The sequence below is a fragment of the Rhinopithecus bieti genome, unplaced genomic scaffold (assembly GCF_001698545.2).
Source record: "Rhinopithecus bieti isolate Rb0 unplaced genomic scaffold, ASM169854v2 scaffold_9581, whole genome shotgun sequence".
NCBI classification, from domain to species: Eukaryota; Metazoa; Chordata; class Mammalia; order Primates; family Cercopithecidae; genus Rhinopithecus; species Rhinopithecus bieti.
In genome coordinates this window covers 1,421,818-1,439,312 of record NW_016806413.1, presented here as the reverse complement: position 1 = coordinate 1,439,312, position 17,495 = coordinate 1,421,818, and the positions used below count along the sequence as shown (strand labels likewise).

Genomic DNA, 17,495 nt, shown 5'->3' with positions numbered 1-17,495 from the left:
AGGTTAGGAATTCGGGGCCAACCTGGGCAGTATTGTGAAACCCTGTCTCTACTAAAAAAAAAAAAAAAAAAAAAAAATTATTATTATTATTTTGAGACATTTTCACTCTGTCAATTCTGTCACCCAGGCTGGAGTTCATGGCTCACTGCGGCCTCCGCCTCCTGGACTCGAGTGATTCTCCCACCTCAGTCTCCCAAGTAGCTGGGACCACTCCCTAGTAGCGCATGCCACCACACCCAGCTATTTTTTGTAGAGACAGGGTTTTGCCATGTTGCCCACGCTTGTCTCAGACTCCTTTGAGCTCAACCAAATGTGCCTGCCTCGGCCTCCCAAAGTGTTGGGATTACAGGCATGAGCCACCACACCTGGAATTTTTTTTTTTACAGATAATTTACACATAATAAAATACACAGATCTTAAGTGTTCAGTGTGATGAGTTTGTACAATTTTGTAATATCCATTGTGTCAATCACCCAAAGAAAGATCTAGAACATTCTTATCATCTGAGAGTTTCCTTTGTGCTCTTTTCTAGTCAGTTTCCCCCAACTTCCCATCCCCTAAAAGGCAAGCGTTTTCTCATTTCTATCACTGCAGATTCTGGCTGCCCTGGAACTTCACAGAAATGGAATTGTACAGTACATACTCTTTTGTCTATGGCTTTTGTTCTCTCTCCAGAATGTTTTTAGGGTTCATCCATGTTGCTCTGGATATCGGTCACCCTTTCCCTTGTTATTCCTGAGTAGTACTCCATGAATGAGCATATCACATTTGTTTATCCATTCTTCTATTGGTGATTTAGATTGTTTTCAGTTTTTGACTTTTATGGATAAGACTGCTATGAATATCCTTTTAAAAGTGTTTGAGTAGACACATAGTTTCCTTTCTCTTGAGTAAATACCTAGGTGGGTCATAGGTAGGCACTATGCTTTGAATATGGCTTTTCCCCACCCAAATTCATAGTGAGGTGTGGTCGGTCCCCAATGGGGCAATGTTGGGAGGTGGTGCCTTTAAGAAGTGATTAGGTTGTTAAAATAGATTAATCTCTTTCTCACAAGACTAGGTTAGTTCCATGGGAGTGGATTAGTTTTCACAAGAGTGGGCTGCTATAAAGCTAGGCTGCCTCTCATGTTTTCATCTTTTTCACATGTGCCCGCTTCCCTTGCCACTCCTCTGCTATATTATGGCACAGCAAGAGGCTCTCATCAGAAGCTGAGCAGATGCTGGTGCCATGCTTCTTGGACTTTCCAGTCACCAGAATCGTGAGCCAAATAAACCTCTTTTCTTTATAAATTACCTAGTCTCAGGTATTCTGTTATGGCAACACTAAATGGACTATGAGAGTAGGTATAAGTTTAACTTCATCAGAATCTGCCAGCCAACTCTCCCAGGTGGTCACACCATTTGACACTCCCACGAGCACCCCATAAGAGCTCTGTTGCCCTCCATTCTCACCATTATTTGATGTTCTCAGCCTTTCTTGTTTTAGCTATTCCAGTGGGTGTGAAATGCTATTGTGGTTTTACAGTTTATGTTTCTTTTGAAAATTTTTGTATAATAATCAGGTGGACTGTGGTGAGACACCTCATGTCCCAGCTAAAACAGAAGTGCAGTTTATTAATTCTGGGGGCAAGACAGACCTCCTGTTATGAGGAGGCTCCCCGTAATATCACACTTCACTCCACTTTCTTTTTTTTTTTTTTTTTTTGAGACGGAGTCTCGCTCTGTCGCCCAGGCTGGAGTGCAGTGGCTTGATCTCAGCTCACTGCAAGCTCCGCCTCCTGGGTTTACGCCATTCTCCTGCCTCAGCCTCCCGAGTAGCTGGGACTACAGGCGCCTGCCACCTCGCCTGGCTAGTTTTGTTTTGTATTTTTTAGTAGAGACGTGGTTTCACTGTGTTAGCCAGGATGGTCTTGATCTCCTGACCTCGTGATCCACCCGTCTCGGCCTCCCAAAGTGCTGGGATTACAGGCTTGAGCCACCGCACCCGACCTTCACTCCACTTTCTATTTTGCATTTGCACCTCATTCATTAGTCATTTTACACATATTCTTTCCACACTTCTTTTGGTTGGATCTCAAAATAACCTGAGGAACCTGAGGGGTAGACGCAGTTAATTTCCCTGCTGCCTACAGAATGTTTTCATATGTGGCTTCAGCAGGCAAAACAAGGTGGAAATATGCAGCCCTCACCTCTCATAGATGGGTGTTTTAAATGTAAAATTACCTATTAACATTCATAAATCTATGGGAAGACAAAACAGATCTTTATTCAGTGTGTTATGTGTGCTTTGACAAGTTGCCTTATCTTACCCTCACAACATGGGGGGAAGGAGGAATGACTATTGTTATTTTATAGCTGAGAAGGTTGCAAAGTAACCGCTCAATGTTCCCTAATAAAGGGGCAGATCTGTGATCTGGACACAGTTTCCTGCCTTGAAAGAATCCCATAGTTTTTCCACAACATTGCAGAAGCCTTCATATAAAAAACATTTGAGGCTGGGCATGGTGGCTCACACCTGTAATCCTGGCACTTTGGGAGGCTGAGGCGGGCAGATCACCTGAGGTCAGGAGTTTGAGACTAGCCTGACCAACATGGAGAAACCCCATCTCTACTGAAAATACAAAATTGGCTGGGCATGGTGGCGCATGCCTGTAATCCCAGCTACTTGGGAGGCTGAGGCAGGAGAATCACTTGAACCCAGGAGGCGGAGGTTGTGGTGAGCCGAGACGGTGCCACTGCACTCCAGCCTGGGCAATAGGAGCGAAACTCCATCTCAGAAACAAACAAATAAACAAACAAAAACATTTGAGCCTGACATTTAACCCGTACCCCCCACCAAAAGAAAACCCTTCACTATTTAATATTTACGGACACTGTTTTAAAAGCCACACTGGGGACCTTTGAAGGGATTAGGTTACTAACTGATGTTTCATAAAGGCCCCTAACCATTTTTGTGGTATCTATAGATATTTTTTTTTCTTAATGGACTCCATGGGAATAAGTCAAAGGCCATAATACCTGTCAGCTCTGGCAGGACAAATTCATGGAGCACAAGTTACCCAACAACAACAAAAAACAAGAAGCAAAAACAAATCCAATAATTATTTAAGGTTCCAGGTGGCTTCTGGAGGTTATAAAAGCCAAAAAAGGAGCAATGTATCTGCTTCTACAACCAGCATTTACCCAGAGTGCTTAACAAAGTATCCTGTGTAACACACTGGAAATGCACATCTGCTTTTCATATGTGACTCATGATCACCCAGAACCCCATGGGTTTGAAGATAATTCTTTGTTTGGTATATTCAGGAAAGCAAACAGAGTTTCCAAAAGCTAGAAGAGGATGCATAAAGCAGGAGACTAGTAGGCTAGAAGGCTCTCCCTAAACAGCATAATATAGATGGGTATCATAACTCATATAATCAATTATCACAGGGCCACTTGAATCTTTACAAAGATTTTATACAAAGATGAGAACAGGCCTGTCTGGTGAAAGTGGTAATAAATCAGGCATGACATGGTAATACTGTGCTATCAAAAAAGAAGGAGAGGGTGCTTGTGGAGCCACTTAAAACAAGTTTTTTGGTTGAACATGAACTGAACTCTCAGAGATTCCCTGGTTTGCACATTGTTGGGCAGCTGAAGCCATCACTGCTTTACAGATGTGGTCCACAGATGGCCACATCAGTTATCCTTATGTCTCAGGTCCTGGGTAATCGTACATGACTCAACTTAAAACACAGGATGTCTGTGGTCAAGCCATGGAAAAATATTCCCTATAGGAGTTCTCTGGGTCTAGTTTGAACCCACCTGATGTTTCTCAGCTACGTAGAGAGAGGACTGATAGTAGATATTTTTACTTTGTTTTTTGGACAATTAGGGTCAAGGTAACATCTGCCTGTTTTTTTTTTGTAGCCTGGGCCCACTGTGCTCAGGTCCTGCTGTGGATAATGAGGGGTTTGGGCTGGCTGTTGCCTCTCACAGCTTTCTCCACCCCTGCTCCTGCTGAGGCTCTGGCTTTCTATGATTGCTCTTTGGCTTGAGAAGGTCTTGAGGCTCTGCCTTTGTTCTTATTTCTGATGCCCTTCTCCTTGTCTGCACCCCCCCAAGCAGCTGCTCCCATGGGTACCCCACTTCACTGTATCTGCCTTGCCCCTTCAGATGGGCTGTGGATTCTTATGGCACATCTGGCTCTTAAGCCACTTTGGACAAGATGCTGACTCCTGAGATTGGTGCAACACGGATTTATGCAGGGCCTGGAATGTACCAGAAGCTGTGGTGGGAATAGAAAGAGCAGTAAGATAAGATTCTTGACTGGGAGTTTAGTGAGATGTAGACATGGGGACAGATAAACCCATGTTGTGTGAAGAATGCAAACCACCCACGTGTGTACTCCTGGGGTAGTGGCTTTGGTCTGGGTAGTTGTTCCCCTGCTTCTGGGGACAAAGGAAAGTCAAGTTAGGGCAAAGCCTGGGTAGGACTCAGAGAGGTGCAGCAGTGAAGGAGTTGAGGGGGAGACTAGCCCCAAGAGGTTTCCTCTAGCACTCACAGGAGAAGCAAGGGCAGACGCTCTGACCCAAAAACTCAGTCCCCTCTCCCAGCTTCTTTCTCAGTTGCAAGGCTAAGAAAGCAGGAGCAGCACATAGAGCTCTTCTAGCAGTCATGAGTGGCATATACCATCAGCATAGATGGGGCCTCCTGCGCAGCCTGAGAAGGGCCAGACTCCGCCCAGAGTCTCCCCTTGGTATTCCTACCAGCCTGCGGTCCTTCCAACTTCACCACACACCATTGGAACTCCTTCCATGAGTGACTTCCTGCATCCTACCAGTCATCTCTGGGCCACAGCCTAATCTCTTTGTTTGGACAAGTGTTGTGTCTTCTTTTCTTCTCTCTCTTTCTCTCTTTCTTTCTCTCTCTCTTTCTCTCTCTCTCTCTTTTTTTTTTTTTTTGAGACAGAGTCTTGCTCTATTACCCAGGTTGGAGTGGGTGGCCCAATCTCAGCTCACCACAACCTCCGCCTCCCGGGTTCAAGTGATTCTCCTGCCTCAGCCTCCTGAGTAGCTGGGACTACAGGCATCTGCCACCACGCGCAGCTAATTTTTTGTATTTTTAGTAGAGATGGGGTTTCACCATATTGGCCAGGCTGGTTTCAAACTCCTGACCTTATGAACTGCCCACCTTGGCCTCCGAAAGTGCTGGGATTACAGTCGTGAGCCACCGCGCCCAGCCCGTGTTGTGTCTTTTCTAACCCTGCATGCCTGCCTTGACCTAGAACCCTGCAGGAAACATTTAAAGAGCGCTCACTACCTGCCAGGCACTGTACTACCTCACACTGTCCTCACAACACCCCGATGAGGACAGTCTTACCACTTCCACTTTACAGATGAGCAACTGGGTCACAAAGAGGTGAAGTGACTTGCTCATGGTCAAAGTAAGTGGGGGAACCAGATTCAAATCCACGCAGGCCAACTCCAGGTCACTGTCTTTAACCATGGGGCTATGCTGCCTGCAGTACAAGCTGCCCACAAAAAACTTAGCAAATGAGAGAGAATAAAGATTGGGGGCTGGGAGTGGTGGCTCACACCTGTAATCCCAGCACTTTGGGAGGCCGAGGCAGGTAGATCACTTGATGTCAGAAGTTCAAGACCAGCCTGGCCAACATGGTGAAACCCCATCTCTACTAAAAATACAAAAAATTAGTTGGGTGTGGTGGCGGGCACCTGTAATCCCAGCCACTCAAGAAGCTGAGACAGGAGAATCACTTGAACCCAGGAGGTGGAGGTTGCAGTCAGCTAAGAGCTGAGGTCACACCACTGCACTCCAGCCTGAGTGACAGAGCAAGGCTCTGCCTAAAAAAAAGAGAATGGGTCAGACAAACGTAGGGGCACAGGACTGGTTTCCTTGGGCTAGCCTTTGAAATTTAGGGTCCACATGGGGGTTCAGAAGATCAAGATGAAGCTGCCCAGAGATCAGAGTTCTCAGGCAGTCCAGCCCAACCTAAGTTTATCCCCAAAGGTATTTCTGCCGCCAAGTCCACTCACTCTTCTAGAAACAGTGCAAAGTTAGAGGCCTTGACACCGCTAAACACCTCTCAACGGCAGTTACTGCCCTTTAATCTCAGCACTAAATCCACATCCTTCTTGACACTGTTTATAGCACGTTTAACAATTTGATTAGTTTTAGAAATCAACTCAGCTGATGTTACAGTTAACAGAATTAATCTGAGCTTCTAAGCAGCATTCCACCATGACTGAGGTGATAAACAAATCCCTGTCTTCTAAACCCCAAAGCCACTCCATTTCTAAACCCTTTTGTGACTGTTTTCAACATTCTGATTGTACAACTGTGACAGTGGAATCATAAAAATGTCTCAATGGACACATACACACATATTACATATATATGTGCATATGTGTGTGTGTGTATATATATAAATATATATATATATATATATATATATTTTGAGACAGAGTCTCACTCTGTTGCCCAGGCTGGAGTGCAGTGGCCCAATCCCATCTCACTGCAACCTCTGCCTTCTGGGTTCAAGCAATTCTCATGCCTCAGCCCCTCAAGTAGCTGGGACTACAGGTGCATGCCATCATGCCTGGCTAATTTTTGAATTTTTTGTAGAGACGGGGTTTTGCCATGTAGTCCAGGCTGGTCTGGAACTCCTGACCTCAAGTGATTTGCCTGCCTTGGTCTCTTGTCAAAGTGCTGGGATTACAGGTGTGAGCCACAGTGCCTGGCCCCATGTATACATATCTATACATACATATACATACATACATATGGACGTTTCCAGGGCAGCACCAGTTGGGCAATCCCTCTAGTGGATCCCACACTGTCATTTTTCTGATGCTTATCAGCCCTACAAAAATCAGCAGCATGCCATTCCACACTCCCACTTAATTTTTCTGGCTGGCTTTGCCTACTTCCTAGAAGTAAATAACAGTAAAAACAAGAATGAGAATCAGCCCTCTGGACAGCGCCCATCCTCAGCACACATCAGACATGTTCTGGTTCAAGACCACTTGCCACAACTCACTCCTTCACATCATACATGAGCCTCAGGAAGAGCCACTCTGAGTTCATTTTGTATCTTTTATCTCAAAATCTGTACTACACCCCTCAGGGCCAAGACTGGGGTGAGGCAAGCCAGGCACCCAGGGAGCAAAGTTTAAGGAGGTGCTCACTCTCAGGGGCTGACCTTGCAGTTACATGACCCTGGAAGTGGGTACCTCCTTACATATTGCACCCTGGACACTTTGCCTCACCCTAGTCCTGGCCTTAACTCCACTCCTCTATGTTCATGGCATCTCAGCAACGTTTATGGAATGATGTCCAACCTAATTCTCATCACCTTAACTGGGCTTCAGTATGGGCCAGAGCACAGGCTCAGGGCTCAGAGCTTGCTCTGCTCTTGACAAGCTGTGTGATGTCAGGCCAGTTCCATAACCTCTCTGAACTTTCTGGTTTCTCATTAGTAAATGAAGATAATTCCCACCTCCCCTACAGAGTTGCAATAAAGATTAGCTGAGATTGTGTAAGTGGCATGCTTAACCCAAGATGACATGCAGAGTATGTGTCCACAGTAGGGGCGCTGAGCCATAAAACTGTAAGTTCCCATCATCATTGCTGATAGTGTGGGTACATCCTCATTCACATTGCAGGGTCAAGACATAAGATCTAGAAAATGACCTTTCAATGCCTTGGTTAAAAACAATTTAGCATCTTGAATGCAAGATTGCTTTTTATTGTGCTGAAATGGAGCTACATACCAGGTGTTCACCAACGAGCCTGTCTTACTGCCTAGCAACCCACTTCCTGAAACTCTTCCCGGGTCCAGAGTCTAAGTGTTTCAGAAGCCACAGGCGAGAAACAGGAAGGGAGCCTCACCCCAGGCGGACTACCCAGGAAACAACGAAGGTGCTGGAGAAGGAAGAAAAAGGAAAGTAGGGCTCACTCACTGCTTTCGTTTTGTGGATGTTGGACCAAAACTTGGAACTGCAGCCGGAGGATCCCTGGGTTTTGGGCATCTTGGTCACAGCCTTGCAGGGAGAGGTTGAAGTTCCCTGCCATGTTCCCAGGCTGCTTGTCCTCCAGCTTGAACACCTCGGGGTTGGTGGTGGAGCCCGGGATGTAGTACTCAACCCGCTCCTCCTTCCTCTCGCAGTTGGAGAGGTTGAAGTTGAGGAAGGAGACGCTGGCCCGCAGGTGTGCAGGAATGACAAACTGCCACGTCATGAGCTCATCCTCAGGGAAGCCTTCTGGGTAGTTGGCAGACATCAGGGTTGCTGAGCCTTCACCCTCAAACACAGACTCGATGATGCACAGACCTATTGGGAGTGGAACCCAAACCAGAAAGAATAGGGGGCAATTAGACCCTGTCCTGGTTGTCTGCAGCCGAGGGGTGGGGATACAGGAAAAATGACTGCAGTTCTCAGATCCTGAGCAGAGGGTCTGGATATGGTATATTTGGACTCAAGGCAGAGATTGGGAATGCAGACACATCGGTGGTGTGCGAGCAAATATTTAATAAGCGGTCCAGTGGTAAAGGGGAAAGCCCTGACTTATAGCATCTGCCCACTTCCATAGTGGATATAAATACTCCCACCATGGCTGATTTCAAACTACCAACACCAGGTGACTGAATGTGGAGTTGGGTAGTAGCACACCTTTATGTTTTTCCCTCCATACAGATACGATGATACAAATAACCCTGACAGCACAGGCAACATTAAAATAATTAGGAAGTGATGAGTTTTGAGTATTTATTATCTTTGTTTTTAAAATAATTTATTTAATCATAAGTTAATTTAATTCTATTTTTTATAACGGATCTGTTTCACATCAGCTCACAAAATGCCTGAACACTTAACAGTCAGCTCTCTGCCAGGCACAGTGGCTCATGCCTGTAATCCTAGTACTGTGGGAGGCCAAGGCAGGAGGATCACCTGAGGTCAGGAGTTCAAGACCAGCCTGGCCAACATGGTGAAATTCCGTCTCTAATAAAAATACAAAAATTAGCCGGGCATGGTGGCACATGCCTGTAGGAGAATTGCTTGAACCTGGAGGTAGAGGTTGCAGTGAGCCAAGACAGCGCCACTGCACTCCAGCCTGGGCAACAGAGTGAGACTCTGTCTCAAAACAAACAAAAACAAAAAACAGCTTTGATGAGCCAGTGTGAGTAAGCTCTGCACATCACTGATACATTTACAGAAAATATGAAAGAGATGGAAGACAAAGAAGTTAGAAATGAAGCAATCAAGGTGGGTCTGTGAACCAATCTTTTGTCATTTTTTGAAAACAAGTATCCCATGCAAAAAGGATAAAGAGAATCACCCTGTTTGTTTAACAGAGAAGAGGGGGTTCACGCTAAGAATGAGTGGCCCACGTCATTTACAGAAGAGCAGGATCTTCCTTTATGGTATTTAGATCGAGTCTTAGAGATTTGCTGACATTTGGCCATTTCTGACCTAGAACAATGAAGATTTTGTATGTTTTAATCTAATCAGATAGTGGGGAGGGGCTTGCTCACGTTTTATAGATGAGCGGTTTGCAATGCTGAAGCCGGAGACATTTCTGGGGTGGAACCATGGTAGGTGTAAGGCCATTTTCACTCCTTCTTGCATCTTGATCCGGGACACAGTGCCATTGCTGCAGAAGGTTCCGATCCTGACCACAGTGGCATCGATTCGGCCGCTGATGGAGTGAGTGACTCCGTCTGGGCAGCTCTCACCCGGACCAATCTGCCTCAGGCGAGGGATGGAAAACTGCAGCTCTAAACCGATGCTCTTATGGGCTTTGACGTCCCAGATGAAAGTTCTGTTGAGGGTAGGCAACAACGATGTTGAGGGCTGAAGCTGAACCTCCCCAAAAGGACATGGGCCCGACATACAGTCTGAAAAACAGTCACAATAGCAATTTTGATCACAGACGCTCCAAGGCCCCACACCACTCCTCCTCCACCACTCAGCCCCTGTAGTAGACTCTTTGGGGCTCTGCTCAGGTGGCCTTTACCAGGCAGGGGCACCCAGGGTCCAGGTTCTGTGAGTCTTAGTGGCCAATGGCTCACAGATGTACCCTCCTTCAGGGAAGTGCCTCAGCTGGGGGGAGCTGCCTTGAACCAGAAAAGCCTGAGAGGTGTTGCAGCCCCTCACGCCCATCCCAAGGGAGAGGTGCTGTCTATAGTCAATAATGGCCTCCTGCAGGAATTAAAAAGTCTGACCTCCTTGCTTCAAGTGACATAACCTGGGTATGCCATTCATACACTGGAGCCCCCATGGGGTCAGGCTGAGACTACCCTTCAGCTAAAACCACATTAAAACTCAGCTACATGCCCTGCTCTATCCTGCTTTCCTCACTTCTGAGAGCACTTTCTTGATCAATGACTTAAACAAAAAATCCGTCTCAGGCTCTGCTTCCAGGTCACCAGACTTGAGACATCTCTTAACTACTGTGATTTCCACATTAAGTTCCTAGGGTCCAGTGGGTGAAGCCAGAAGGAGGGCATTTGCAGCAGAGTCTGTGCTTTGGGATCTCCTACTTCTCCTGTACTGAGAGAGTCACGATTTCACAATTTGTAGAGCACAGTGCCAAGATTCATCCTTTAAAACTGGTTTTCCCATCAACACATTCATCAACATAGCGAATACACTCTGAATGTGCAACTCCCCTGGACGGCTGGAACCTGGCGGCACCATTTCTCTTCCTGCGCTGCTTTAATGCTGGTATTTTATAACCACTGCAGTTTAATTTATTTTTTTAAGGCTAACAGCTAATGACATCCTTTGATATATTTGTTTCCTAAGCCTTTTAAAACAAAGCAAGAAACATTGCCATTAAGGAGGAAACAAGAGGAAGGCGAGGGGAAGAACATCAAGGTTTTGTTGTCTCGAGCAGGGGGCATCTGAAAGGTGTGAGGGACTCTGTCCTCCGTAATAATAATTTGTGAATCTTTACTGCTGTTCTATTGGGGTATTTGAAAGTACTGTCCACTCAAAATAGAATTATGGAGAATTTCAGATCAGTCTTAGATCTCTGAGATCATCCAGACCTCAGATTTTTGCAAAGCAGTCGTGGATCCAGGTGACTTGGGCTGGCACGTGCAGCAAGTACACACCAATCCCAGATCCCAGGACGAAAGCTAAGGCTGTGTTTGGTCAACCTTTTCTTGTCAATGCACTATGCTGTCTAACCAATAACACAGGGTTAGATAACATGATGACTAACGTGACTAAAATTAGACTTTGCATGTTGGTAAAGGTAGTATCTATTTTAGGACCTCATGGAAACTTCGATGTTTATATCAAGCCACCTCTTTCTTTCAAAAGCTGGCCTCAAGTGATTTTCCACTCACACCTTTAGTGTGCCCAGGGTAACATCAGTTGGCTCTGGCTAGGTTCTGTACTCCTGTGGGAACACTTAACTCTTGTAGGGCAGTGACTCTTAGCTCTGGTTCTACCTACAACTCACCTGCGGGCAATTTAAAAACTACACATGCCTGGGCCATCCCAGGGATTCTGATTTAATTCTATAGCAAAATCTGGAGTCAAAAAGCTCCATCTGCCAGCCTCAGCTCTGTCACCAGCCCTATGACACTGCAAGATCAGGTTATGAAAGTAATTTTTCATGTGATGCTAAGAGCTTTGTTTTTTAGGATGAACACACAGGTAAGAGTAGTTGAAATGAGCGGCATGTCTCGGAATCTTCTCCTGTACTCTGTCTGGTGCAAACATTTTAAATAACTAAAAAGATTCCTGTCCAGAGGATGGAGAAGTATTATTTCTGGAGTGATTCACAACTCATTTTTCCCACAGATTTCTACTTTCATTAACTCTTTTTTCGTCTTCTTTTTTTTTTTTTTTCTTTTTGGAGATGGAGTCTTGCTCTGTCACTCAAGCTGGAATGCAGTGGTACCATTTTGGCTCACTGCAACCTGTCTCCCAGGTTCAAGTGATCCTCCTGCCTCAGCCTCCCAAGTAGCTGAGACTATAGGCATGTGCCACCATGCCTGGGTAATTTTTTTTTTTTTTGTAGAGATGGGGTTTCACTGTGTTGGCCAGGTTGGTCTTGAACTCCTGACCTCAGGGGATCCACCTACCTCAGCCTCCTCAGTGCTGGCATTACAGGTTTGAACCACCATGCCTGGCCTCTCCTTAACCTTCTGATTCTTTTGTCTTCCATATCGGTCAGATATTTTTAGCACACAAGACGAGCATCACAGACCTGAAGATCTGTAGCTTACGGGCTTCTGTAGTGCTGCCTGAAGAGCCCATGTGCACAGTGGCTAAGTGCAAAGACTCGAAAGCCAGAGTACCTGGGTTCTTCTCCTGAGCTGCTGCTTACTAGTTGTGCCCACTTAGGCAAGTTCCTCTCTCTGTGAACTTCTCATAGGGCTGTTTTAAAGATTAAACAAATTAAGCTGTGTAAAGCATTTAGAACCCTAACTGGCCACATCGGACCTAATTAAAAAACTGCAGAGTTTCAGAATAGATGTTACCTCTCTAGCATTAGAGACTGACTTAGCACGGGAAAGACAGGAGGGAGGTATAGACATTTAAACGACATTGTCAAACAGCTCACGAGTGCCTACTTACCAATATTTTTCTGGATCTCTATGACAAAGTGATTCTCAGGACTCTGGCAGCTAAAGGTAAAGACTATTCTTTCTCCAGACTTGATGGACAACATGGTTGTATGTCTTTTAGAAATGACGATGTAACAGGGTTTTGCCAGCAGAGTCGGGGTCCCCAGCTTTATAAGAACTGTAATGTTGCTTTCTCGTGGCAGAGCAATCTCAAAAGCTTCTGAAGGAAGGAAGGAAAATGAAGTGAGCAGGATGATTTAGGTCTGCAAACTGCTGTGGCCCCCGACCCCAGTCTGATTTAGAGAGGATGCCCTCTCTGACAACTTTGTTCTTTCCCTCCTTTTCTGAGAAGGAGAATGGTACAAAATGACAGTCCTGACCTTAGCAATCAAAAAGAACCATGACGCTGGTGGCTGGTCACTGACATGTGTTTCTTGTTTGCATTATCAATTTTGCTACAAATTGAAAACAGTATACTGCATTCTAGATGTCTTGAGCAGTATGCTGTTAGATATCCCATCTGAGCAGTATTAAATAACAACCAGAGTAACCACCACACCTTTTCTCAACATGACTGTAGAACAAAGTCTACACACAGAAACCATCCGTCACAGGGAGACACATTTATCTGCAAAGGGCTGCTGTCCCTTGACCTGGGTGCTTTATATGCCCAGCACATACATACATATGTACGTACATAATACATATGTATGTATGTACGGTAGTGGGGGCTAGAAAAACATTTGCAGAAATTAGATATAAACATATTGTATCGATGAACTCAGAAAGTTTGAGCAAAACAATGCTATCATCTCAGATTGGGGTTTAGTAAAAACACCTCAGCAAACAATATCAAGCAAGTGAGGTGGGGGTTGATTATTAAATAGAACTGTACAAATGTCAGGGTAGGGCTCTGGTTCACAAACAAGCTCAATCTCCTTCCCATTTGCTTTGCTTGATCGATTAAGTGCTCTTAGACCAAGAAGGGAGAGCCACTTTCTCCTGAGCAGCCACTGCCCCTGCCCTATCTTGGATTCTGGTTCTGAGTCTCCAGGCTGGGAACAGCAGATGATGGGAGGATCGTCTGTAGGTGAATCCTGTGGAGGGAGCCTAGGGGCTCACAGTGCATCTGTAGTACCATGTTCTGGTACAAACAGCTGGTCGGGATCTGTTATCGTGCTGGCACACAAATGGTGCTTGATAAGCAGTTGGTGAATGAATAGCAATCTAATCAGAAGCTTTTGTTTCCCATCTATTCCTTTTCCCTCTTGAAAATTTATTTTAAAAAATCAACCTTATTGACAGTAATTTACACATTAAAAAGGACCCACTCGTTTTAAGAGTTTTGACAGGCCGGGCGCGGTGGCTCAAGCCTGTAATCCCAGCACTTTGGGAGGCCGAGATGGGTGGATCACGAGGTCAGGAGATCGAGACCATCCTGGCTAACACGGTGAAACCCCGTCTCTACTAAAATACAAAAAACTAGCCGGGTGAGGTGGCGGGCGCCTGTAGTCCCAGCTACTCGGGAGGCTGAGGCAGGAGAATGGCGTAAACCTGGGAGGCAGAGCTTGCAGTGAGCGGAGATCTGGCCACTGCACTCCAGTTTGGGTGACAAAGCGAGACTCCATCTCAAAAAAAAAAAAAAAAAAAAAGAGTTTTGACAAATGTATACACTCATGTGACCACCACAATCAAGATATACAAATATTTTCCTCACCCTCAAAAGTTCCCTCAGTGCCCCTCTGCAGTCAACCTCCACTCTAAGTCCTCGAAAACTGTCAATGAGTTTGTCCTGCTCTGGACCTTCATGCAAATGGAAGCCTATAGTACTTTCCCTTTTGTAGCTGGCTGCTTCTGCTCAGCATGCTTGTGAGGTTCACCCACGCTGCTGCACGGGACAGTAGTGTCCTCCTTTTTATTGCTGAGTACTATTCCATTGACAGACTAGGCCATGATTTATTTATCCATGCACCTACTGATTGACATCTGAGTCCTCTTCAGTGTTGGACCAGCCATGTGCTATAATTTTACCATAACTGTTAGCCTGCACAAGACTGGATGGACTTCTGCCAGCTGCCATGAGTGAGCATGCTGTATTCCCACAGCTCAGCAGCTGAATGTGATCACACGTGTGCATTTCTGTCACCCTCCTCTTGTGCCTCTCTCTCCATCCTACACTCTGCTCCAGCCCCACTGGCCAGCTGCTCCTTACATAGTATGGAAATTGATCTCCCAACCTGTGATATGAGTGATATGAACAGTAAATATTTCCCCCAGTTTATCATTTGCCTTTTGACCTCACTTAGAATGGTTTTTCAGGTATGAACTTTGGGCCTCTGTTCTTTCATTGTAAAATGAAGGGGTGGGGCTAGAATAACTCTACACTCCCTGCTGGCTCTGAGTCTATGACCAGTACCTGAGGAAGTAGGAAGTGACTTTGTAACTGGAAGCATTCCTAACTACTGCTCAGAAGTGACATATCTCTCTGGGCACTAGGGCACCATCATGGACAGTTTTATGACTGCAAGAGTGCTTAGGTTTCCATTTTTGGAGCAAAACTTCTTGTCTTTCTGGCTTCTGTGTGTAACCCTCTCCACCTTAATCACTGTGTTCAGGCCACCTTTGCCTTCTTTCTTGAACACACCAACCTCTTTCCCACCTCAGGGCCTTTGCACGTGCTGGTCCTGACACCAAAAGTGTTTTCTCTAGAAAAAGCTGGCTCCTTTTTGTCATTCCGGTCTCAGCACAAAGGTCGCATTTTCCGAGAGGCCTTCCCTGACCAGCCCACCTAAAATGCTCCTCCCACCGCCACCTCAGTCCTCCTGCACCCTGTGCTTCATGTCCGTGAGTTCCTACAGGAGGCAGCAGGAACTTGCCTGTATTTTTTAGTGGTAGCCCCAGGACCTAGACAGTGCCTGATCCCCACAAGGAGACAAAACATTTCAAGCCCCAAAACAGCTCCATATAAAACTATTAGTCCCTGTGTTCTTGTCTTCACTGCATTTAATTTCTCATAGACATACCACCATTCCCATATTTTACTTTGGGCTAATAAATCCTGGCAAGAACAAGGAACTATGAATCTTTTAATTAATAGCTTGAGAGAGAATACATTCTCCGAGGCAGGAGTTTTATTTACTCAAATGCTTGGCCTTCAAGCAGTGTGGTCATTTAGAATCTTCTGAGGCTGAGGAGTTCTTTAAGACGTCAGATTAAAAATGAATCCAGATCTATGTTCAGAAACCCAGTTGCCAGATTTATATCTGAGCTGTATATTACAACTCTTGTGTTCTTTTTCTGTAATCATGAAAACGTCTGTGTTATTTGTAAAAAACATTACTGGAGCACCCAGTCTCTCCAAGTTGGGCTAATTTACCATCGAGTGAAGCTGAGTCCAATCTGAGGCTACAGCCCACCTAGCTATGTTACCAATTTCTTTCTCATTCCCATTTCCCCTTCTGTCAGCTTTTTTACCCTTTATTTAAACATTCCTGCCCCCATGATCATTATTTTAAATCAGTGCTAGACACTAAGCAGAGCTGCATTGCCTGAAGCTAGAGATGGGGAGAGGGGATGGAGCACCAGGGGGCCAAGCAGACTGTGTAGGGTGAGGGGACTGTTTTGTATCTTGACTATAGCAGTGATTACACCTTGTATACAAATGCCAAAATTCATCAAACTGCACACTTAAAATTGATGATGTTTATTTTATGTAAGCTATACCTTAATAAAAAGAAAAAAGTGTTCAAAAGATCATGTTTTTACACAAAGTAAGCATGTAATAAATTAATAAAAGAATAATCATTACCACAGTTAAAATATGGGTTAATAATAACTGGGGTTGGGGCCTAGGTATATGTAATATTTTAAACCTCTTTAACTTAGATTCAGAGAAGACCAAAGTTGATCTCACCAAAATCTCTCCACTCAGTTCTTCTGTGTTGTTTAGCCAGGTTAGTACCCAAAATAATTCTGGGTATATGGCAAGTTATTCTATTATAATAACAGCCAAAGAAAAATGTGTAATCTCTCTCTCTTTTTTTTGAGATGGAATCTCACTGTTGCCCAGGCTGGAGTGCAGTGGCGCAACCTTGGCTCACTGCAACTTCCACCTCTGAGCTCAAGCTATTCTCCTGCCTCAGCCTCCTGAGTAGCTGGTACGAAAGGCACGTGCCACCATGCCCAGCTAATTTTTGTATTTTTAGTAGAGATGGGGTTTCACCACGTTGGCCAGGCTGGTCTTGAACTCCTGACCTCAGGTGATCCACCTGCCTTGGCCTCCCAAAGTGCGGGATTACAGGCGTGAGCCATTGTGACCAGCCAGAAAAATATATAATCTCTTTTAGAATTTTTTTTCTTTTCTTTTCTTTTTTTTTTCTTTTTTTTAAGACAGAGTTACCCTCTTTTGCCCTGGCTGGAGTGCAATGGCGTGATCTTGGCAACCTCCGCCTTTGGGACTCAAGTGATTCTCATGCCTCAGTCTCCCGAGTAGCTGGGACTATAGGTGTGCCCACACCTGGCTAATTTTTGTATTTTGTAGTAAAGAGGGGGTTTTGCCATGTTGGCCGGGCTGGTCTTGAACTCCTGGCCTCAAGTGATTTGCCCACCTCAGTCTCCTGAAGTGCTGGGATTACAGGTGTGAGCCACCACGCCTGGCCTAGAAATTCATTTTTTAAAGAATTTTGGAAATGATGTATTCATTCAACAAACATTTTCTGGGTTTATAATCTATTCTAGTGACACACTTGGTGCAAATGCCTTAATGATAAAAACAGCCAGAGTCCCTGCCCTTAGGGAATTAATAGCCTAGACTAAGGGCCTACGAATGGTCTGTGATAAAGTTCTAAGCCCCAGTAGGTGTAACAAGGGCTCTGGGAATCTATACTAGTCTATGGTGAGACGTAGGGAT

The 17,495-nt window shown here is 45.2% G+C and overlaps 1 protein-coding gene across 1 annotated transcript in view; it reads right to left on the bottom strand.

Moving 5' to 3' along the window:
• Positions 1 to 17,495, bottom strand: part of CDCP1 (CUB domain containing protein 1) — a 68,864-nt gene that overhangs the window by 22,812 nt on the left and 28,557 nt on the right. Inside the window, exons 2-4 of the mRNA XM_017876262.1 lie at positions 12,597 to 12,806; positions 9,536 to 9,898; positions 7,965 to 8,333 (exon numbers count right to left, since the gene is read on the bottom strand). Of these exons, the coding sequence (XP_017731751.1) occupies positions 7,965 to 8,333; positions 9,536 to 9,898; positions 12,597 to 12,806 (942 nt within the window). The remainder of the gene's footprint in view (positions 1 to 7,964; positions 8,334 to 9,535; positions 9,899 to 12,596; positions 12,807 to 17,495) is intronic.